The following is a 24,599-nucleotide window of genomic DNA, read 5'->3' as shown; positions in this document are numbered from 1 at the left end:
AAGTCTCCAGCGCCGCGATACTGTTAGAGATTTTTTCTCGTTCTTGCAAATCCGACTTTATGATAGCCGCTCAGTCGAGAGATCGAGGTAACAAAGTAATCTCACAGTGAAGCACGCACGTGTCCCCAACAAAGGGAATTCACATCATTCGATTATAGCGGATCTCCTGGACAATAACAGAATAGAATAGTTATCATCACCGCCGGCGCCTCCGAAAATTACGCCGGGCTTAGCGTTCTTACGGTTCTCTCACTATGCAACGTATTATTCCGTTACGACTCCTTTACAATTCACAAACGCGGCAGCTTTAGAACTTCCGCTGCACGGTCGCGTTACGTGTCTCTCTGCATACATAAATGAAAGCGTTATATGAATGAGACTGTAAACGCCGCAAATAGGTATCTCGTTATTACTGTTGCAACTACTACTACTATTTCCACGTACAATATCTGCTTTTCTCGCCAAATAACATTTATTCGGGGAAAAAAAAAACAGAGAGAGCGCACGTTCGCGTTACGTGCCTGTCTGCATAAATGAAAGTGTATGAGAGAGTGACTGTGAATGCGCTTCGGATAGATGTCTCGTTATTATTATCGCTGCTGTTGCTATGCACAACATCTGCTTTACTCTCTCTAAATGATTATTTATTTATTTGGAAGAAAACAGGGAGAACGCATGCGTTCACATGTTACGTGTCTCCTCTACATAAATGAAAGTATAATATAAAAGACATCGTAATTGCTGCAAATGTAATAAATATATTGGCCTGGTACTGCAACATCTGCTTTCTTTTTTGATATTTTATTTATTTGAAAAAAGGCGAGGAGAAATATCCCGGCCCTTTTTCTATAAGTGATACGTGGAAATTTTAATTTTGGCGCATATAGTTTGAAAATTTTATATAAAAATTACTATTGCAAACAGTAAGCGCGATTCAAAAAAAAAATTATAAAAATTTTTACTACGTTTTGTTTATCAAACTATCATAGTATGTATATTTACTTACAGTATAATTCTCAAAAATGTCTTATAGTCCATGACTATGAGTATCGTACATAGTTATTTTTTATATAAAATTTTCTCCATATAAATAATTTTAGAAAAATTTGACTTACAGTTTTCTATAGACTCAGTCTTCAAATTCTTCAGGCACTAAAACTATTATAATTTTGGAACAGCGACATAACAAATCGTGCATATTTTAACTTCACTTAACTGTTTCACATAAATCTATGTATGTCTAGAAATTCTACTGTAATTAACGCCCGTTAAGGAATTTCCTTTGTCAGAGTAACGTAATATGAGTTTGCTCAGATAACACAACATACAATTTTCTGCGTGTTTCGTTCATATATACTCTCTACTTTAAAACAAATGTCTGCCCTTTATTTTCCGAGAAAGAGTATCTACTTCATTTTCAGTCATTTGAGCCGTCAAATACGAGCCGTCGACTACAAGCTAAGTGCTAATGGAAAGTCCGTCGGAACTATGTGATGCAACTTTGAAGATTTTCGCAGTTATTACCGCTTTTGTTTCGCGCCTCCGTTGCATCCGCGAAAGTCGCGCTCTTACGAAACCCGACGTCTGCGATCGCATGGCGGAGCGGAGCCAATAGACGTAGAGACAAGAAGGTATCACTTATCGGCTGCATTTACTCTCGGAGGAACGGAGGACAGGATTCCCAAGTGAAAGTTAACCGACAGCGAAGCGAAGTAGAAGCGAGGAAGAAGAGCAAAACGGATGCTAAGAGAACGAATGGAAAAAGAGGGGAAAAAGAGAAGAAAACCGATCCGTGTTTTCCAGTTGATCACACAATCCGCGTATAATATAAACGTATCGCGATCCTAATTAAAGCACGTACTATTTTACCGTGCGAAGTGATAGCGACGATTTCTCCCAATGCATTTAGCGCTTCGGTAATTAACGCCTCGCTTCTCGCGACAACGGCGAAGATGAAACGAATAAACAATTGGAATCTGTGAAAGAGAGTGTTGTCTCGGGAGAAACGTCGGCAGAGATCAGTAGATCGAGATTCAATTAACGGAACAACTGAGAGCTTCTTCACTTTCAACAAAGCATGCGAGAAGATTACCTTTTGCTTCTTTGTTGCAAGAATTTTAGCGCGTTAAACGCGTCGTATAATTAAAATGATTAATGCATTATAAAACGGTTTGAAACTTAATTAACAAAGGATTTCTTAATGATAATAGGAGCTTTTAAATCCACATTTCCTGTAACATTTAGCACCTTCAATAAACAAAAATCAATATATTGCATTTTAATTAATTAGCAATTACGCATCCGAGTAAAACATTTCTTTATGATGTGTGTATTGAATGTAATTAGTACACTTTATAATTAAAATTCGCTAATGTGAAAACATGTACAACATTTAATAATCTTAGAAAATTAGTATTTTATTAAACTTTAGTACAAATGCAAATATTATACAAATATTATTATTATTATATTTAATTACATTTTATATAGAGAATTATTTAGTCATTATTATTATATTCATCATTTAATGTTAAAAATTAAAAATAAGAAATAATGATAATGGAAATAGCAAGTTTCAGTTATGAAAAAAATAATTTAAAATTTAATTAGACATGCCTTTTTCAGAACTACTACTTACTTTGATATATTAATTGTTGTTTCTGTTTTATGTAACATATATATTTTCACAAAAGTCACGTACAAAGACAATAAAGAAATAATGCAGAAAACAAAAATGCATTATCATTTTAATCGTTGCCATTAGACCTACAAGAGATAGAATGTGCCAACAAATATGTGAGCGCGTGCTGCGGATTACAGATAAGCTACCAAGGGAAAGAGAAGACCCTTCTTGTTTTATCCAAGTTTTATCTAAGTTATGTCGAGATATAAATATCATTAAATTAATAAGTTGTTAAAACAAATGAGCCAGAAAATCGAATTACCATTAATAACAAAGAAAGAATAACGGAAAAACTCATCAAGAAAAAGATTTCTTATATTATGGATTGTCAATCAATTATATTATTAGTTATAAAATACTTTTTTGTGTATACAAATACTTAGAAACAACTTTTAATAACAAAAGTGTATTAATCTCTTAATTCTGTTAATCAACTTTATAAATTGTAAATCGTTGAAAGAGAAATTCATCTCTCTCCTCGTGAATTTTATGTTAATATCGAATAATTCACGCAAAAAATACATTAATATGTAATTATGCAAAACAAAATTAACAAATAAGATAATAATTAAAGATAATTATGTGTATTTTACCAGTGATTCATTAAAAGCTTATTGTGCGTGATCTCTAAAATATACTTGTTACTAAAATTACTAGCGTGCCGAATATCATACGAAAATTGTTGTGAGCACATAAAAAAATTGTATACAAAAAATCTTTAATCATCTAGTATAAAAAACTCTTTATACTAACAATTTCTAGTCTTAAATCTTGATCTCCCATAAATTCTCGGAACACAGTCCGAAACTTTTCTAGAGACTTGGAAAAGATTCATTACCTCCTTTATATATATCTCCGAATGCAATTAAACGTGAAGGCTTGCATAGTCGAGTACTCTCCGCCCGAAGCTTTTCTCCTCTTATACGTCGTCTTCTTTGAGAGATTACGAATGTTTCCTTCCGTTAATTAAAAAATAAAAAATCAAATTTCTATTATATATGGTCAGTCGAGCGTTGAACGGATTGCTATTAGTATGGTATAATATCGAAAATTCTTGACCTAATTGCATAGCACGCGTTTCATGCTGAAAATCACACACGCCAAGTACGAAATATGCAATCGATAAAACGTATATATTTACAAGTTACAAGGTGATTTGTATATTTGTCCTAAGTAATAAATAAAAGGTACGGAAAAGAGGAAAAAAAATTTCAGACACCACGTGTCTATATCCGCGCGTGTTGAGTTCGAGATAATAAATCATTATGTTAATTTCTGTACTGTCAGACTGTATCTCATCGTACGACGATAAACTAATTAAAAACTTGATGCTCAGAACGGTAAGGAAAACCCTTCCACGGATCGCGACGGTAACTGCAATTTCTCTCGGCTTGAGTTTTTCAATCAGGCATTTGTTTTGCTCGTCGCGCTTAATCTCGAAGGATTCGTTTAAAATAAATAAATGTAAAAATCACACGAACGCGTTACGCTGTGGCGCAAAACTACAAGAGGGGGGCTTCTCTTTGGAAACGAACGGGTCACCGTAAACGCGACAGATTTTCCACTTTGTCGCTGCATTATTTTCCGCGTCGTTCGGAAGCATAAACCGTTTGACATCTCTCTCAATTTAAATATCATAACGGCATTTTCCATTTTCATCTCGCTCGCGGTCACGCGAGCTCGTCGGAGAGATAACACGCAGAAACGATATTCCCCGTGTGCCCGGCGAGTAGAATGGAAGAAAAGACGACCGAGCGCAGCACAAAAGAAAATAGAATATCCCTATATAGTTAAATTACGCCAGCACCCGCGTTTCCCTCGTCCTCGTGTTTCCCTGCGGCGGCCTCGCGTCACTACCATCCCCTCCGTCACAAACACTCCTCCCTCCTCTCACTGCGAGCTCTCGTTGTTGCACAGCCGCGAATATCCGATCCGAGAAGCCACTCACTCGAGCCAATCCCACGCGACAAGTGGCATCCTTTGAGAGATGCAAATAACCGGGATATTTCCGGCCTACAAGTGAATCACAAACTTATTATTTCCCATCTCAATTCTTTCATCAATTCAATATGCATACAATATATACATTCATATGCATACATATATGCGTTGTATTATCATGCTAAGACAAAAAGACTCTTTCTCTTTTAATGTGTACGGTTTCTAAAATCAAGTTTCATTAATCCTTTTCAAGAATTATATTTCGTGTTCATACATGTTTGATATATCTGATATCTAAAGGTATACATCGTAAAGACTAATTTATGTGCTCTTTGCTTCTTGCTTCTTGTTTTTTTGCTTACTGCCTTTTTGCATCTCCGTCCACTATTTTATAGACAATCACTTTTTTTGTCACGTATATCTTGTCCCTTTTGAAGTTCGTTAACTTCTATCTCGCCAATTTCGATGAAATAAAGTGAAAAGGCAAAAATAAGAAACAAGAGGCAAAGGGCACATTGTTGATTAGCCTTAAAACATCTGACCTGTAACCAAAATTGGAACGCTGAAAATACAAATTGTAAGAGTGCAAGAAACATTAAGAACAATGATCTTTTTAACATATCAAAAATTTTATGTAAAAGCTTCGTTCACAAAAGAACTTTTATTGCGAAAAATAACATATCAAATGTAACTAACTATACCAGAATTAAAAAATATGGCAAACAAAAAATATAGTTGCAGATCGTACTTTTATAAAAGGGAATACATGACGAAAGTTCTTTTTTTTTTTTCTCACAGTGGCGATACTGGGTACAGAGGAAACGGTCAATATTGAAACTCTCTATCGAACCGGAGGCGTTGCGTGGTCAAAACTTGTATAGGAGGCAGATAAAGTCCCACTGTGCCGTGGATATTGAGACCCCCGGTCAGCGTTTTACCCCTCTTAATTGCGTCGCGATTTGCATACGCCCTTTTTCACTCACGCGGCAACGAGATACGGTCAGGTAGAGCGAAAGAGGAAGGTGAGCGGGCGAGAGGACGAGGCCAGGCACATAGATCACGTACGAGGCAGATTGCGGGGTACGGACCAATCGCGGAATCAGGTACACGTGCAGTACGAGACGGTACACGATAGGGATACGTCTTATTATAGAACCCATGGGGTTCCGCCTAGCGCTTCCACCGCGAGCGGGAACCGAGATAGCAATGGAGGAGACTTGAACGAGGATGAAAAAGGTAGAAGGGACGTGTCTCGCGGTGGAAGGAAAAGGAACGATGAGAGAAAAAGAGAGAAAGAGAGAGCGACAATAACGAGAGAAGGATAGAGAAATGGGAACGAAAAGAAACGGAAGGACAGAAGGACGAGAGAACAGAACAGAGAGAGAGAGAGAGAGAGAGAGAGAGAAAAAACTTAACGATCACGTTGCGAGAGTCCGCTGACCCGCGAGGTCAACATTGTTACCTTCATTATTGATACCTAGAACCGACTCTCTTCCCTCTCTATCTCTCTCACTCCGTCCATTTATCCCCCTTCGCCGATTGCGACGATCAGAGACACTCTTTTCCGAATGATACCTGCCCCAGGCGCTTCTATAGTTGCGCCCCGAGCCAACGGAGCAGTAAATTTTCAGGCGCAGCACGCACGAGAGAGAGAGAGAGAGAGAGCTGTCCCTATATTTTCTCCATTCGTCCCGCGAAACCGATACCACCATGTTCGCCACACGATACAATATGACTAGAAAAAAAGCGCGAGATGATATACTCGCGCTGCCGTACGATTCGTTACTCCCTTCTTGCGCTCGCGGGAATTAATACCGGATATTGTGGCGTTACCGTCTAATCGGTGAGCACGACAGAAATATTCGCAATGATGGATGTGATTGCTAATACATCGAATTTGTCCAAAGTGAGATGTATAAAAAACTTTAAAATACTATAAATAGAAATAAGACTCCGATGAATGAAATCAATCCGAAAATTCTAAAATAGCCGCCGCTGTTGTCGTAAAAAAGAAAAACGTTTAAATGTCCAAATTGTGTTAAAAGAATTAATATGTAATATAAACGTTTCGATCCATCGATTCGGATCCTCCTCAGTGTATATAATTAATTAACAAGATTGGTTAAAAAATTTCATGTCAATCTCAGTGTCATCGTCAATCTCCTTCCACCAGTCAATAACTAAAAAATTATTTTCAAGTTGAATACTAACAAGATGTGACCTGGTATAATTTATATCAATCATTAGTAGACAATAATTAAAAAATAAATGTCGTTAAAAACTTAGATGAAGGGGAGAAAACAAATTTCGCAGATTCATTAAAACTTAAGAACTTATATAAACCTTGAACTACCTTATGCGACGTACAATTGATTTCAAAGGAAATTCGAACTGCGAATGTTTATCACACATGTAAGATATATGTATCTCTGTCCCCACTTCATTGTAAAGATATAAGTGTATATCGTACCAATGGAAACCTTAAAAATCTTATAAAATTTTTTTTACAAATCACCTCAAAGTAAATTGGATCTAGAAAATCCGCATCACTTTTAAATTCAAAGCGTATCTCGTCAGGTAAAAATTCCTGAATACCTGACACGCTCAGTCGCTCAGAATGTCAGAGATGTTTGACGGCGCTTTGATGTGCTCAAGCATATCAACCGTTAAAGAGTGGGAATTTTTCAATCGGACTAAAAGGAAATTATTTTTAAAAGTCTAAACTAACAAATTAAGCAAAAAAATTTAGATTTTTTTTAACTTACAAGGTAGTCTAACTCTTTACTAAATGATCAAATATAATGCAGATTTGTAATACTTTAAGATATTATTTAAGATCATTAAGATATGATAATGTCTGTGTAATTAGAATAATAATTCTAAATAACTTTTAGCTAAAAATAGAAAAATAGAAAAATATTGTAAAAATTACAATATTTTTATAACAATTTATAATAATTATGCTTATTTATATAAAACAAAATTATAATAAACTAGCTATGCCCTGCCACGCGTTGCTGTGGCTCTCTATTCTTATGCTACATTTTTTTCAAATTTTCTTTGCTTTCGTTGTTTAACTTTCAAGAGCCTTGCTTTACTGTTGCTCTTTTTATTTTATTTTTGAAGCATTTATCTATCTTTAATAAATCTAATATTCATTTATTCACGTACTTCTAACTCCCGTACTTCTCCCGGTCTCTCCCCGTCTCTCCCGGTCTCTCCCCGTCTCTCCCGGTCTCTCCCGTCTCTCCCGGTCTCTCCCGGTCTCTCCCGGTCTCTCCCCGTCTCTTCCGGTCTCTCCCGGTCTCTCCCCGTCTCTTCCCGTCTCTCCCCGTCTCTCCCCGTCTCTCTCGGTCTCTCCCCGTTTCTCTCCGTCTCTCCCCGTCTCTCCCGGTCTCTCTCCGTTTCTCTCCGTCTCTCCCCGTCTCTCCCGGTCTCTCCCCGTCTCTCCCGGTCACTCCCGGTCTCTCCCCGTCTCTCCCGGTCTCTCCCCATCTCTCCCAATAATTCGAAAACATTAAAGCACAATATAATAATCAAGTAAAGCATGTATATAAAGAAGAAAAGTAGAATTAATTATCTTAAAAATAATTTAGAAATTGTTTTTTAGAATAAGTATGCCGCAATTACAAAATTAAATTATCGATTTGTTCATTTCGACGAAATCAAGCTAAATGTTTAACAGAATTAGCAAAATGTCTTCGGAAAACTAATCATGCAATATTCAAAGCACGTGAATTCAACTCAAGCTATAACGGGTTGATAAATACCAGCACGGTGTCTCGCTGAAAACCATATGAAACACGATTTCACGAAAGTACATTCGCTAACACGTGCTGTGATATACTTCTTTAATAATACATGTATATTCGCCGCATATAATAAAGATAGAATTTAGGAATTAGGTTAAAAACAAATTTTCAGAATCATTGATTTTAGATCCAAATGCACGCCCGTCCTCCCGTAGATCAATAGATTGATCAACAATTGTTCTGATGGTGCTCCACGAAAAGTTGTCACGAATCGATTGGCAATTTCTCTGCTCCGCCGAGTAGAATGATTAAGTTATGTGTGATTGATAACGAGATATTACTTTTCCGCGATAATCGTTAACAGGGACAATTTGTTTTCTGTGTATTATAACACAGTTTATTAATGCAAAAAAAATTAATGTGCACCTAAGGCACATTAATACAAGAAGAAAGCTGAAGCAACGCAAGAGATGAACAAAAGACATTTTTTCTTAATTTATATTTTATATTAATAAATAAAATATTATCAAGCTATGTTTCACCTTTATCTTGCGAATTCTATTCTTCTTTTTCAAAATATAAATGTACATACTCGTTGAATAAGATAAAATTTAAAGCTTATACAGAAGAATAATTTTTTGAAGAATATACAAATAATTGCATTTCATATTTTTACTGTTAAGAGCATTTTTACCATTGAAATACAATAAAAAAAAAATAATACTCGTAAAAAAATAGAAAGCTTCTTTTATATTTACATAAAGAAATTTACCAAGTTTTATATATTCACCCGTATTCACGATATTTTCACGTTCTGCATGGTCTGGGAAAATGTGCTTTTTATGTCCGTACGTTCGTGTTTGGCTCAAAATGGCACATACTTTTATTTTCGACATTACGCATGTAACTACACGCGCTTTACTCTCAAGTATAAAAGTAGAAATGTAAAAATACGTTAAAAGGTCACGAAAGGCAAGCATGTTTGATGCAAAAATACGGTTCTCCCTTCTAATAGTCTTCGGTAGATCTCTCGGCAGTAAAATACGCGAATACGTTTCGAGAAATATCGATCGGCACGCAGCCGAGTCACGAGATCATCGATCTGACAAAAGCAAACATGAATCACGGCGGTTTGCAGCCGCGTAAGGCGTTCCGTTCTTCGTTTACCCTGGAACGTTATATCACACCGCGTTTCGCGCCGCGTTTTATTGCCCGCCGTTATTGTTAGTTGTATGTTTCTCGCCGGGGGCGTAATACCCAAGTGGAATCGAGCGAGGCTCTTAGAGCAGATGATGTAAGAAGGTCGTTAATTATTTTCGGCCCACAGATACTAGGGCGTAAAAGAAGTGCACAGCCTGCGTTCGCGATTTATCCGCGGCGCAACGAATATGTGATCTATCATGGTGAGTAAGCCTGAATTTTTCTTTTTAGTTCTCTTAAGCTTTATCCGCATCGTATCTCCACGAAGTCCGTTCGCAAACGTCTTTCCACTCTATCACATGGTACACTGTTGTGCTTTTTCACAATAATACGCTTTAAAAATAAATGTTGTTATGAATAAGACCGATCTCTCACATTAATGACCATTGATTTAATTATCACAATGGTATTAAAAGAAGAAAGAGAACGTATTTATTATTCTCGTTAGATATTGTCCACTTTGTTCTTGAAAAATATCGATTATAATTGAACAGGAATACACGCAAATGTTGCAAACAAATATCGAGAAGAACAATCCACAAATCACAAGAGTTTTATTTATTTAAAAATATTGTGTAATTTTGCAATTATTAACACTATTTTAATAAGACAAATGACTTTTTTTTATCGACAAAACTGGCATACATATTTATCATTTAGCTTTATTCTTTAGTACTGGCGACAATAAGAATTAGTGTTTTAACATATGTTTCTAAAGTAAATACTGAGGTACTATTTTTTAATCGTTTTATATCTTAAGAAGGAAAGTATAAAAAAAATTTCAATTTATTTTCGAGAGTTCTGTTTACTTGAAAAAAAGTTTCTACGCAATTTTATAGATATATATTAACAGAAATAAAAAAAAAACGTAATTTCATAAAATCTAACAAAAAAGTGACAAATAAAATTGTAAAAAAACTAATTTGATTTAATGATTAGAATTATCCGTTTGACGTATTAAGAGTTATCTGTATATAAATTTTTATTTGACATTGCTTTGGCAGACTTTTTACAAAATAAGAAGGGCACAGTTTCATATACGCAGCGTTACTAACACACTTGTTTATACAAAATCTAAATGGAATATTACGTCAAAATTGGTACATCTGTTTATACAACGAATAATGTACAAACTGTATTAATTTGTACAGTCAAATTATGTATGTATGTATATATCTACATATATATATATATATATATATATATATATATATATATATATATATATCGCGTCAAAGTATCGGTTCATCAGAATCGATTTTGGAGTGCTGAGACGAACGTAAGAAATTATTACGTCTTAAAACATTCAAGATAACATCCAAGATAAACAAAATGAAGATTCTAGTGTTCACCGCGTGTATATTGGCTGCCATCGTGAGTACTGACAATTAGTGATTAATAATTCTTTTCCTAGCTACATAAAAACCATATCGATTAATCTGTAAATATTTTTCCAAACTACATTTAAATGTCTAATTTAATAAATTATCATACCAAATTTAATATTCCCAAAAATCATTTAAATCGTAAATTTATATATAAAAGTTCATTAAAATATATTATAGTAATTGCTAAATTTAATAATAAAAACAAATTTCCGTTTTAGAGTATATATAACGCAATAGTTATTTATATATCAAACATTTAGATAATCAAAAAATAAAAATTATGGAATATACAACAAAAAATAAGTGTCACAATTTCTTTATTTTATAAATATCAAAACTGTGTGCAAAGAGTGTATTTTTGTATTTTGTCAAAGAGCTTCAAAATTATCATACAAAGTAAATACATTTAATTGTTTTCTAAATAAAATAATTTAAAGCTAAAATAAAATAATTTAAATTAAAGACTATAAAAAACGGTTATAATAACTATGAAGTATACATTAGTATAAAAATTATTTTACACTCTTATGTGACAAAATATCGAATGAATGTCTAAATTTTCTGCAATTTTATTGAGTTCAGAATTACGAAATTATTATTTTTAAGGGATAAGTAAAAAATAAGACTGTAAATATTAATTTAGTGGATTATTTTCCGTCTCTGACATATAATCAATATCAGGTCGTGATAGAACCGAGCCTTAAAATTATAGTATAATAAAAAATATGGCAAAATAGTAATATAAAAAATATTTTAAAAAGTATAATACTCAATGATTCTGTGGATTTCAGACAGTGGGTGATGCGCAAATAATCGATAATATTATAAATACTTTCAAGACATTCGACATAAAAGAACTAATTAGATTTCATCTAACGTTTGCAAAATGCGTCCTAAAATTGGGTTTATCAAGTGAGTATTTTAATTAAATAATAAATTAAATAAAATAATTAAATATCAAGTTATTAAAGATTTTAATAATATGTTTAATAATTTTATTTTATTAATTATACAAAAAAAACCTTAAATTAAAATTTTCAGTATAGATTTTCAATATAGTTTTCTATAGTTATCTGTCACGCTATTAAGCAGTTAATTACAAATACTATAATTCAAAAAATAATATTTTTATATATTAAAATAAATGTATGTATTATATATTTGATAGATTTAAAATTATTTCATATATTATATTATTTATTACTTTATATTTATATTTATTCTAAGGAGAGTTTTGCTCTATTACACTGTATTATATTAATTATATATGTTTGTACACTGGGAAAACTATCTAATATAAATAAAAATATACGTTTGTTACTTTTCGATAGAATATCTGATCTTTATCTTCTGGACACTTTTCTCAGTGCGTATATTCAATTATGTCTATAATTGAATTTGTCTTTTTGAGAAAAAAAGAAAGAAAGAAAGAGAGAAAAAGAGTGCGCTTTTAGATCTATTGATTAAACCAATATTACTTTCGGAAAGCAAATCCCCAAAGAATAACGTATATATTATTCATGTATAATTTGGAACTGTATTATTATATAGAAACTTATAATTCATATATTATAGAGATTGCTAAACCCGAGATATCCTACTGTATAGCAGAAGAAAAAAACTTGGTAAGTAAATATATGTATTCAAACATACAATATATTTGAGAGAAAGAAAGAGAGAAAGAATTAAATTCATAAAGAAGAATTATTTAAACTTACTATATATTCCGCTAAATTATCTATCAAAATCTTCGAAAAAAATACATAAAAAATAATGAAACAGATAAATAAAAAATAAAATACACAAATAAATAAAATAATGGAATACTTGATTTGCAAAAGAATTAATTTCATTTTTTAATATTTTTATTATCTTATAATTATTATCTTATAAAAAAAATATATATATATAATTATATATAACATTATATACTATATAGAATTATTTTAAAAAATTTAATGATTTTGCATTATTAGAATTCTATATATAAAGTATAAGAAATAAGACACTAATTAAATATTATGTCTTATTTTTAATGTTTCCTTCTTATTTTTAAGATTAAAAGGTTAAAAATATGTTAATAAGTGTAATTATGTACCACATAACATATAAATAATATATAGCATATTTAAAACTATAAATCTTAATTTTTTTTTATTATATATTTTTTAATTTAGATCGATAAAGAGGAAGGATTAAAATGGGATGAGACTCTAATATACCTTGAGAAGCTCATACGCAATGAGACTAAAATAGATGAAATAAAAAAAGTATTACTAAAGTGTCAAGAAGAAGGTAATCAATTTTAATAATCATACATATATACATAAAATGTAAAATATTATAAAAAATATTATGCAATTATGCGATTAATTTATAATACCATAAAATAAAATTTTTGTGCCTTTTTGTTTGCAGGTGATAAGTTTGAAGGAAACAAGTACGAGCAAACTATAAAATCCTTGGAATGCGGATTGTCAACGGTGAAATCCATTTTAAAACAAACAATATCATCAGAGAATAAAATATAAAAAAAAATTTTTTTTGAAAATTAAAAATTAGATATAATAAAAAAACATTAAACTTTTTCTATTATTTCTCTGCTTAGACACAAATATAAATTATTGAATTACAAATAAGAAAACAATTTAAATATAAAAAAGCTATCTCACTTCATTACTGATAATGAATAAAGAGTTATCAAATACGTAAGTGATTTACATATGTATACACAACATTTATTAATTCTTGGATATTTTCTTAAAATATATATTAAAAATTTCTTTTAAACTATAAAAATTTTTTAGAATTATTTAAAATAAAGTAAGAACTCTATCGACTATTTCGAAATATAAAAATTAGTTCTTTAAAGTCAAAAACTCACAACAATTATATATACTTTTTTTATTAATATAATAATTTTTATTTTAGTAATATAAATTATCAATAAAAATTAAATGATATGTATAACATTGAAATGTATAGAATATATCGTATATTATACATACGTATGTACATAAATTAAATTAAATTTCTATCATTTATTTTATTAAATTTATGTTATATTTATTCTATATGTTTCTTATATATCATATGTTTTATATATATCATATAATTTCCATTGGTAATTTCTATTAATAAAATATATAAAATAAACTCTTATACTAATAAAATAAAAATAATTTACTCAGCTCACGACTACTTTGTCGTTATCTGATATCTGCTAAGCCTTCTCCATCCTTTCAGATTTTCTTCGTTATATTCGCATACAACACTTGTGAAAGTACGGTTAATTACAATCATTAATTACTAATCACCTCAACAGAATAACCTCACGTCATTTCACGTGACATTTCCGACGTTAATCGCATGCGATGCGCATTTCGCTATTGAATGTTGCGATGGAATCTCATTGAAATACGATCATGAAAAAAAAATAGATAACTTTCATCCGTATAATACTTGTGAATCTAACAAATTAGCTTGACAAATAAAAGCAAACGATTTTAATTAACAAACAATGCACAAATCTCGAAATCACGCGATGAAATTGACATTGTATATTTAATGTATGAAAAAATATTAAAATGCAGGCTTAATTAAGACTGTACTTATTAAAAGTACTATGATATACTCAACTTGAAGTCGATTCATTCACATGTAACATTGCGTTTCTAATCAGTTATAAAAGTTTATAAAAATTTAAAAATACATAGCATTGAGAATCCTAATATTATGTATTAAAATAATTAATTTAATAAATAAGTTAATAATTAATTTAACATTAAAAACAAAATTATTTGAGAATATACAATCGTTTTTGCATATGTTCCGATCGAACAGTCTTCAAATCAATGAATATAATCTAAGAGTTATTCATTATTATTAAGGATTAATCTTTTTCTCACTAATTGTTTGCAAGAAATAATCGCGTTTGTTTGATGTTTCATCGTAATTGACACAATCGATGGCTAAAGCAATAAAACACGGAGAAGCACGTGTTATTACCTGCTGACACAGGTCTTGCCGCACAAATGACAACACGACCATGCGGCCTTGCATATCAGCAACGTACACTAACGAAACAAACACCAAGGCCGTATGTTTCAGCCAGTCTTATTACCACAAAATATTTAATTTTTTACTACGAAATGTGTCTACCGTTATAATATGTGCCGTAATAAAATACATATTCTGTTTATGTTTCCACTTAGTTTCCAATAATTTTGATAAATAAAATCTGTTACACGCATATTACTTTTCGTTCTGCAGACTATTTAACGTCTGATTAATTCTATTTTGAGGAAGCATTTTAGAGTAAAAATATTGTTACTTAAATTTTAAAGGAGAATAACGATAGAATTTGTTTCAATCTGGTTAATATCTAATCGAAATGTATATTACTATAATAACAAATATTAATTTTAATATGAGAATCATATAATTCTTTTTCTGATAATTTATGAATGATATATTAACTCCATATTTTAAACTTTACCGAGCGTATATATCACATTATTTGCACATTTAAGTTAATGAGAACAATAAAGGGACCAAATACGAGAAAAGAGAATCCTACTCCACGAAAAATCATATAGAACCCATATGAATACAATGAAATGAATAGAGTTTGTCATTTCCTACTTACAACACGAGGTCTACACAACTGTAGGTACTAATCCACGTGGATTTCAATCACGCAAAAGAAACTCTATTTCTGATTTTTCTCGTTTTGAAGTTAAAACTTAGTTTGGATTAAGTTGTATTTTTCTCGGAGGGGTACAGAAAAAAGGGTCCTGTTCTTCTTTCGTCCACACATATTAACAAATTATTTTCTTTAACACTGACAAACTAATATATTTCTCAAACTTTCTTATTAATAACTTTGCAATGAATAATAATCGATAGCTAAAACTTTTTAAAATTTTATGTGATTGTTCAGTCATAATCTGGACAATATATTTCTTCATCGAAATATTTATCTCTTTTAGAGATTTACGAATTAAAGTGGACGTTATATATCTCCTTCCTAGAGCGATTCAAAACCTTTTCCTATCGAATATTGAACATAAAATATTAATGGCGTGATTGAAAGAGATGAGCCATAAAAATACCACGCTTCGTAAAGTTATCGATTTCTTACTCCATTTTATGAAAAAAGATTAAAAGCGTAAATAAATATAAATGGAAATATTGTACTTAAAAATGTATACTGAAACAGAAGTACCGAAACGAAAACATTGTAGAATTTTTCCAACTTATTTTAGATAAACGTTGATAACACGCTACTATTTTTTCCCGTTTATTATTGTCACATTGTATCTTTATTATACCGTTCAATTCTACTGATTCCTAACATTAGGAGGCTAATTAATTTAAGTGTCTTCTAAATCATTAAAGGATAAGAATCTAAGGTTTTAGACAAGCCGCATTCACACCATCTAAGGCAATGATAAAATGTTAGTCGCAATAATTTATAAAACAAAGTTGTAACAACTATATAACCGTGCCTTTTAAATAAAAAATTGCAAAAATCGTCAAGTTCTACAACATAAATAGCGACAAAATAACATTTTGCGCAATTTATTCAATTACACTAACGTGTAAACATCGATGAAAGGATGCAGAAATATTGTTTTAAAACAAAACAGCATCAAGTTCAGAAACAACACTATAAGACAAGATAAATTTCAACAATATTCTATATATATTCTTCAAACTTCTGTATCTAAGTTTATGTGACGAAATCATGATATTAAAAATTAATATAAACTACGATGTATTTTATGATAAAATTTATGTACTGTCAGAATTTGAAATAAGTTAGAGTATGGTGATTGATGAGCAATTTGCTCGAAAATACACGCTCGAGAATACATAAAAGCCCTTGTAACTTCGGCTTTAATAATGAGGAATGGTATTCTTCATGAGAAACATTTTGCATTTAAAGTTGCACACTGCATCGCATGCATAACTTTTTTAAATTAAATTTAAAACCACCAAGGTATTTCCTACGAGTAAATTATAATAATATTTCTATTAGTTTCATTCATATCTATTTAATCTTTCTAAACGGAGCAAGTTGTTCGCTGTGAAATAAATAGCACAAACTATAGATTATTTCATCGTTATAATTATAGTTTTAAAAATATATCAATAGTATAAATAAAAAATAAATAACACTAAATTATATTTACGCACTGATATATGCTTTATTTACTATATTTGAATATAATTTTTTACATCATAAACGTGCAATCACGCGGAAAACTTTTTGGAGTCAGCCACTCACTCTACTTGAGAATTTATGTCTGGAAAATTAGCATAGGACTCGTAAGGTTAAAACTTATTAAGAGAGGAGTAAACCACACCAGAAAATGCGTTGGTATCGTCGTACAACAAGCTTTAGAATATTCCCCGCACGTCGACATTAAATAAATTGCCGAGAAAAGATCAAGTCATGATAAATATCACCTCTCTCTATCTTTCGCGCGTTAATCCGTAGATTAGCATATGTATAAAAGCTTCATTTATCTAAAAACTGCGCGTTTTACGACAGTCCTTTTAAAGATTGGCTTTCAGCCTCGGCGGCACGTTGTTTCCGACGTGATACCTTTTACGAGGGTCGCCTCTTTATGGTTACACCTCATCGTTCGGATATTGCGCTCCTGTTGCGCGTCGAAATATAAAAAAAAAATTAGTTTAAATTTTAAACGAAACATGAGCAGGACTAAGAAATTTCGCGTGCAAAATATTCAGTAAAATTTAAGAAAAAAAGCTTGTCACTATTAGTTTAGTGATAGTTCTAATAGAATATGATACGAAATTTATATACGATCAAAATGTTTTAATTTAAATTAATTTTCATATTATTAACAATTACTTGCAAAAGCATCAGTTATCTCAATGTCTTATGTTTTAAATATTATTTAGCTATAGATATAGCAAATCAAATTAACACTTTTAACATCTACAATTTGCAATAAAAGCAGGCGTTCTAAATTTGTAAAAGAACTGTGTGCCGTTGAAAAGTAGTACCAAGATCTGTCAAATCTTTGATACACCCAGTCGTCAGTTTACTTTATCTATATTACGTAAGCGAGGCTAATATTCGAAATGTCGCTCTTGAAAAGAAAAACTAAAAAACTCTTTAGAGATATAAAACTAAGTCGACGAAAGGAGCAGCTGCAGGAAGAAGGTGGCAGCAACGACGACTGGGTAGTGGTTGGCGCGGCGGCTGACGCACCATGAACTTTAGTGGCTATATCGATTGTGTGTGCACCGCGAAGCCAACCCCAGCAGACACCTTCTGGTCTGCTGCCGCCCTTGACACCCGTTCCCAGACGACGTGGCTCCTACGCTCGAGCACAATGCCAACGAAAGAGAGAGAATCATACGAGAGACAAGGATGGTGGAAGAACATGCGTCAACATGCGGCGAGACGCGCGTTCTCGCAGAGTACTGCAGTTGACTGCAGTCAAATGCGGATCTGCTCAAAAAAGAAAGAGAAAGAAATAAAAAGAAAGGAGAGCTAGAGAAAAAGAGAGAAAGAAAGAGAGAGAGAGAGAGAGAAAGGAAAAGAAAAGAATCTTATCTATTTTGAATCTTTTCTCTCATTTCGTTGATTTTAAAAGAAGCTTCACCATAGCTTTTTCAACAAAGAGAATTCAAAAGAAAATAAGATTTTAAATAAAAATATTTTTCTTTTAAAACCCAACTATACATATATACAGGAATCATAAAAAAATTCCGCTATTTTAATAATATATCTTTTTCAAACCTAATTTAATTAAATTTATTACACACGTGTAACATTTATAAAATCTATAAAATGTATAAAATAAAATAAAAATAATTTGCAAGTAGGTTTCTTTCTTTCTGTTATTTTCAAACACTGTCTACACTTCGGTATAATGTTAAAGGCATTTAATAAAGAAAATCATTGAATGTGCGCACGTTTAAGATTTACATGTATGTACATCGCTTTATAATTTGAATTTCATTTTGCTTCGTCATAATGGTTACAAGAGAATATTTATGAAGGCGTGCGTTTCGTCAGTAAATGTGCAATACTCCGGAGAGACAAAGAGAGAGCAAGAGAGAGTTTATCATAATTTCCTGTAAAATTATATATTTTCACATTTTCCGCGGTTAAGATACGATACGCAGCGACCGTCTAAATGTGCGTGCGCAAACACACACGTCGAAATATAATAAGGCCCCGTGCCGCTTAACAAAATAAAATCTCACAAACTTGCTCAGCGAGTCGTCCGGCGAACGTTTGCAATGCGTGCGGCGTGCAATTTACGCGGGCGGGCGGCACGTTTTTCACGATTGTATAGCTTGCGCGTGACAGTGCACAGCATGCACGTACTTGGATGTTAATTTTTGCAGGATGAATATGAATATTGCCGCGCGCAATGGCGAGGTAAAGTTCGCGCGCGCGTTTAAGCCCCCGTTGAATCTACGTGTCGCAAACTGCTGCTAGACAAACATTAAACGTTTAATTTTATTTTTTTTAACTCCTTCACACACGCACACAAGAACTCGCGTGACACAATGTGCATAAAAAACATGGCTTAGATAATTCGAATTAATTTTAATTTTAATTTTAGGTGCAAAACGATTATCCGTGCATCTCATTTAAATGCAACTTTCTTTCGCACTACTCCGTCGTTTCCGATGCGCGCTAATTAACCCGGCTTATTAGATAATGATGCATTATCTTTTAAGCTTTTGGATCACTACGGCAATAATGAAGAAACAATTAAAAAGAACAAAATCGGGTCGAGAGTACGGCAAAAAAAAAATAGTACCGATGCACGAATACTTCTCCTGACATGCACTGTTTCTCTTACAAAGCGCAGAGCAATAAAGGCAGTTCATTTGCAAATATACTTTCGTCCTGTACTCTACATCTTTTTCTCACAAAGAACATGCACATCACGATTTCACTCATTTTACGCGTTTGCATATAAACTGAAAAATAAATCAATCGTGCAACAATAAAGTCATAGCGAAAGTCCAGGAGATTAATTGCGATTTCTTATAATTCTAGAGCAAATAAATATTTATAACATTTCACGCATATTACTTGCGTATTTCCTCTATCAAACAATTTAATAATTCAACTACAATATAACAATTTAATACTGTTACACTGGATGTTTACACCGTGACGAAAAAATGTTTCGAAGGATACATCGTGACAAAAACGTTTATAAAAAAATATGAAATTCTATTTTCACCAACGATAAGAAATGTATAGCGCATTCTCGCACAAGCACGTCGAAGTAAAATTGTTTTTGTCAAAAAAAGGTCTCAGTAGGAAGACGATACGATCAGTATAAAATCAGAATATATGAAAACGTTTTCACGGCACGTAGAGATGAAACGTGAAATTTTATTGTTTAAAGCAGATCTCGCGCACGATACTTCGTGCTTGCGGTGCAGTCAAAATCGATTGCGAGGAAAAGAGAGCGAGAGTGACCTCGCAGCATTCGGAATGGCACATACGACATACGAATATGTTTTACAACAGTAATAAAGTTTGTCGACTAAGTATATTTTAATACGTTTTTTCATCGAAGACTTCTACGCTGAAGTATCAGAATTGTTGCACTAAATTATGCATTTATTTTGAACCTTTCAAATTTATGTATTTCGAAAATGGTATACATTTTTATATAGATATTCACGAACTTTTCGTAAGACAGCAAGCCTATTTAAGCATTCAAAATTCGAAAAATATATTATCATAACGATATATGTATATATTCATAGTTTAAAACGGTAGAGATTAAAACGTCAAAGTTTTATAAAGTATATAGATAAATGTCACATTCCTATAAAACATAGATTAAGTAAGCACATTAATGATTATGTTTTTTTAAAATACACAGAGAGAGAGAGAGAGAGAGAGAGAGAGAGAGAGAAATACAATTATTTAATAAATATTAAAAATATTATTTTGCAGTAAGAATTAACTCTTACTTGAATATTTTTTGTTATCTGTGATAACCTGTTGAATAGTATGACTATATTTCATTTACTTGAAACCTATAAATTCTGTACACGTAAAATCGGATTTTGCATAAAATAAAGCTTATTTATAAACCCATGTCATCTCATTTTTCATTTCACAAAATAATTTATGAGATACAAAATTTATTGATAATTTTCATCAAAATATACGTAATCCGTTGTGACATTCTCGATCAAAAATGCGATTCTTTTTACGAGTATTTATATGATTATATGTCCGATTATATATCCGCACGTAAAACCGAAAAATAAAATAGATTATTAAAATTCTGATCGTAATTCAAGTCTCGTAACGCAATGACACATAAGCAAATCATCGTATAAGAGCGACTAACTGGGAAACAAGAAGATAAATGAAATATGCATCCATCTGGACAAATGCGAGAGAATATAGCTACACAATTTCAATAAAACAATCTTTTCATGCAAACTTGTCATCCACGGAAAACAGTTCTGCACTAAAATTGTTGCAAGATTGATAATAGACGTTGACATTCATGTGTAAATAGAAATGACTTCACGTTTGTCATTCTATTCATGAACAAATTTTGATTGCGCTCTGCTCGAGCACTTTTTTCATATTTCAACCGGCTTTTGTATATATCTACAATTTTCGATTTTTCTTCCGTTTATATAATTTCAATAAATTGTATATTTTTATATTTATATTATATCAATAAGATCTATTACAAAGAGATATAATTAAATAAAAATCCAACTGTAAATCAAAATATAATATAATTTCAAAAATGTTACAAAATTTTTTTAAGTATTTTATAATATTAAAAATTTATAACACATACATTATCAAATTATATAAACAAGATAATAAATATCCTTAAGAAATTGAAATAAAGATAACAAAATAATTTTGATTATATATAATTAATTAAAATTTAGTTTTCTTTATTATACAAGCGTTTTTCTCTTCTAACGATTTCTTTTTGTTTATGTTTTTTTTTCGCTTTATTTTCAGGGAGCGAAATATATGATGTTTCTTATGTTGAAGTTATGAAGATTATAAGGATCGAATTCGTCGATTCAATATCTTGCAGATCCCAAATTCCCCGCTGAATTTTTGTCCCTTTATAAATATAACCTTTCTTGTCGTATATTAAAGCGAACACGTTTCACATTCCACATTCCGTTGCCATCGCTTCACTTTTCTCAAAACCACTTGCCGAGATTAGGTATCCGTTATCGTATATATCAGCTCGGAGGCTTCGTAGCGCCTACGGCCACACGCGAATAAGTAACGCACGCTTTGCTCCATACACAGCGAGAATTATAAAGGCAAGACATATTTGAGAGAGAGAGAGAGAGAGAGAGAGAGAGAGAGAGAGAGAGAGAGAGAGAGAGAGATATGGAAAATGTTGGCTGAGAGCAAAGCACAAAAGGAACGGGGAGCGAGAGAAGCGAGGAAGGCAGGATCAAAAAGGACAACGCGCGACAGGACTAGCAGCTGAGAGCTTCGATCCGTGGCCAGTTGGATCGAGCTATATAAGTCCTGAACGACCTTGCTGCTTTTTCAATGCAAGGACGACGTCCACTCACGGTAACTGTAGGAGAAGGACATGTCCGGCTTCGTGCGAGAAGAACGGAAATGGAGAACACGCGGAGCGTCGCGTCCGAGGAGGCCTTTGGGGCTCGTGGAAAGTCCGTGCTCTCAGATTCTCTGTATTCCCAGGACGATCGAGTGTGTGTAACGATCCGACCTGGTGGATGGCCTTTCGGCCGCGATGACATCGGACACGGAGGTGACCATAGGCCGGGTCAAACGTTATGACCGCTCGGTGTGTCGCGAAGCGCGTAATTGGGGGGGGAGGGGAGGGGGGAAAGAGTCGGTCGTAAAGGCTACGTAGCCGACCAACCAACAGCAACTCATGCCCTTTGCCGTTGCTCTGCTGGGGATTTATAAAAATTGGATACCCCGTCGTGGCATACGAAGCTAGAACCGAGCTTTCCCCGACGTCTGCGAGTGTTGCCGAGGAATAGAACGCCGATGAAGGATGACTTGCTCAACGTGTTAACGTAAACATGGGAAGAGCGTACATCGAGTATTAGATGTATCCTTGCCCGCGGTGGTATCCCGTAACGTGTCATGGATATTTATCGATATCTTAAATCATTGAAAAATATCGCCCGAGATATGACCGGGAATATTACTCGCCGACAAGTGAACGTGACAGTACATATTTTAGATAAAATAAAGTATCGATTGTTGCTTCTGCGCCACGTACCCGAATAATTACCGACTAATGTTTCTAAAACCTGTCGGTCGTGCCAAATCTATTTTATCTTATTTAAACATAAAAAAAATTTAAAAAAAAAATAAGAAAAAAGTTACAAGATCTATTCCCAACTCACTTCCATTGATAAATGCGCTTTTAACATATAGTTTATGTTACATGTACTAGCTCTCTTTCAAGTCGATCCTTCATAACTGAAGAGATCGTGATCTCCATTTAATGCATGCTCATCCATGCTCCATGATGACTGTCTTGGCAAAGATGGTTTGCCATTTGCCTTCTGAGAGATGGTGATCAATTAAAATTTTATATTGTTCTAGATTTTTAAACTTGGATTTTTGACAAGAAGAATAGCAATGCAAACGAGGGATAAAAAGAATTTACTAAAATACAATATTATCCGAGTCTGTTGAAACTCATAATAATTTATAAATTATTCAACATTCCTTGATTTGCAAAACCACATAATTATCGATAGATTTTGTTGTAATAAGAAGCAATTAATTGCGCAGGAGCACATTTTTCCAAAGTGCTGCACTGCAACATACCCCAAACACTCTCTGTACCAAAAGTTTAAACCTGCGTCGTGAGGTCACGCGAAGTCTGATAAAGACTATCCAGACTTCAGATCTTGTCACGTAACAATGTAGCTGCGGCTAAAAATATATTTTGAAATGAGCAGCAGAGTCACCATTACCCCTTTCCCATCTTCGTGCGTGCTTTTGTGCCCGGCCGTGTAACGAAGGAAAGGGACAGAGGTTAATGGACGCGGCGTGCAGATAAGAGGTTCACGAAGCAAGTTGAAAGGGTGACTTCAATGCGGCCGCGAGCTCGCCCGAAGGCTAGAGCGTGGCACTGGGAGAGATCGATCGACAGAAACGATGAGACTTCTTCAGGGACAACGAGGAGCCCTTGACTGCGCGAACACCGCGTGAGACGTTTCTCTCTCATAAAAACCACTTCTTAGGGGCACGTGCGGATATAATAGAGCTCTCAACGTAATACGACGCATCAATCACGGTACATTGTGTATAATTCTCGAAACTTAACTAGAAGATTAGATAGACGTGTGCTACAGAGAGATAAAAGCGAAAAAATTTTCAACAATAATTTCACATGAAAACAGTTTAATCCCTAATCAAGTCAGTTTAAATTAAAATATGTTGTTGAAAAATGTTATGTCTCTAACTAGACGTTGAGTTTATCTTTTTCTCGTGTATACGTCCATTTAAATTTATTTAAAATTTTTGCCATTTTCCTTTCTTTCTCTCATTTTTAAAGAGCCGCATATTTTAGTTTTTTGAATACCGACTTAAATAAAAAAAATATCATTTTAATACTC

At 32.8% G+C, this 24,599-nt stretch overlaps 2 protein-coding genes across 2 annotated transcripts in view; one reads left to right on the top strand and one right to left on the bottom strand.

Annotated features, from left to right (window-relative positions):
- LOC105832536 overlaps positions 1-24,599 on the bottom strand; it is a 161,860-nt gene that overhangs the window by 107,204 nt on the left and 30,057 nt on the right. The window lies entirely within an intron of this gene.
- On the top strand, positions 10,791-13,535 carry LOC105835596. Its single transcript, XM_012679044.3, has 5 exons — positions 10,791-10,950; positions 11,756-11,876; positions 12,540-12,589; positions 13,142-13,259; positions 13,383-13,535. The coding sequence occupies exons 1-5, from the start codon at positions 10,909-10,911 to the stop codon at positions 13,493-13,495; spliced, it is 444 nt and encodes a 147-aa protein (XP_012534498.1). The 5' UTR covers positions 10,791-10,908; the 3' UTR covers positions 13,496-13,535.

The sequence above is a fragment of the Monomorium pharaonis genome, chromosome 2 (genome assembly GCF_013373865.1).
Source record: "Monomorium pharaonis isolate MP-MQ-018 chromosome 2, ASM1337386v2, whole genome shotgun sequence".
In the NCBI taxonomy this organism is placed as follows: domain Eukaryota; kingdom Metazoa; phylum Arthropoda; class Insecta; order Hymenoptera; family Formicidae; genus Monomorium; species Monomorium pharaonis.
This window is presented reverse-complemented; position numbering and strand designations above follow the sequence as displayed.

Excerpts from the sequence above, each read along its gene's own strand:
- LOC105835596 (XM_012679044.3), top strand. The coding sequence starts at position 10,909 with ATGAAGATTCTAGTGTTCACCGCGTGTATATTGGCTGCCATC. Across the intron at positions 11,877-12,539 it reads CCTAAAATTGGGTTTATCAA|AGATTGCTAAACCCGAGATA; the intron begins GTGAGTATTTTA and ends CATATATTATAG. Across the intron at positions 13,260-13,382 it reads ACTAAAGTGTCAAGAAGAAG|GTGATAAGTTTGAAGGAAAC; the intron begins GTAATCAATTTT and ends TTTTGTTTGCAG.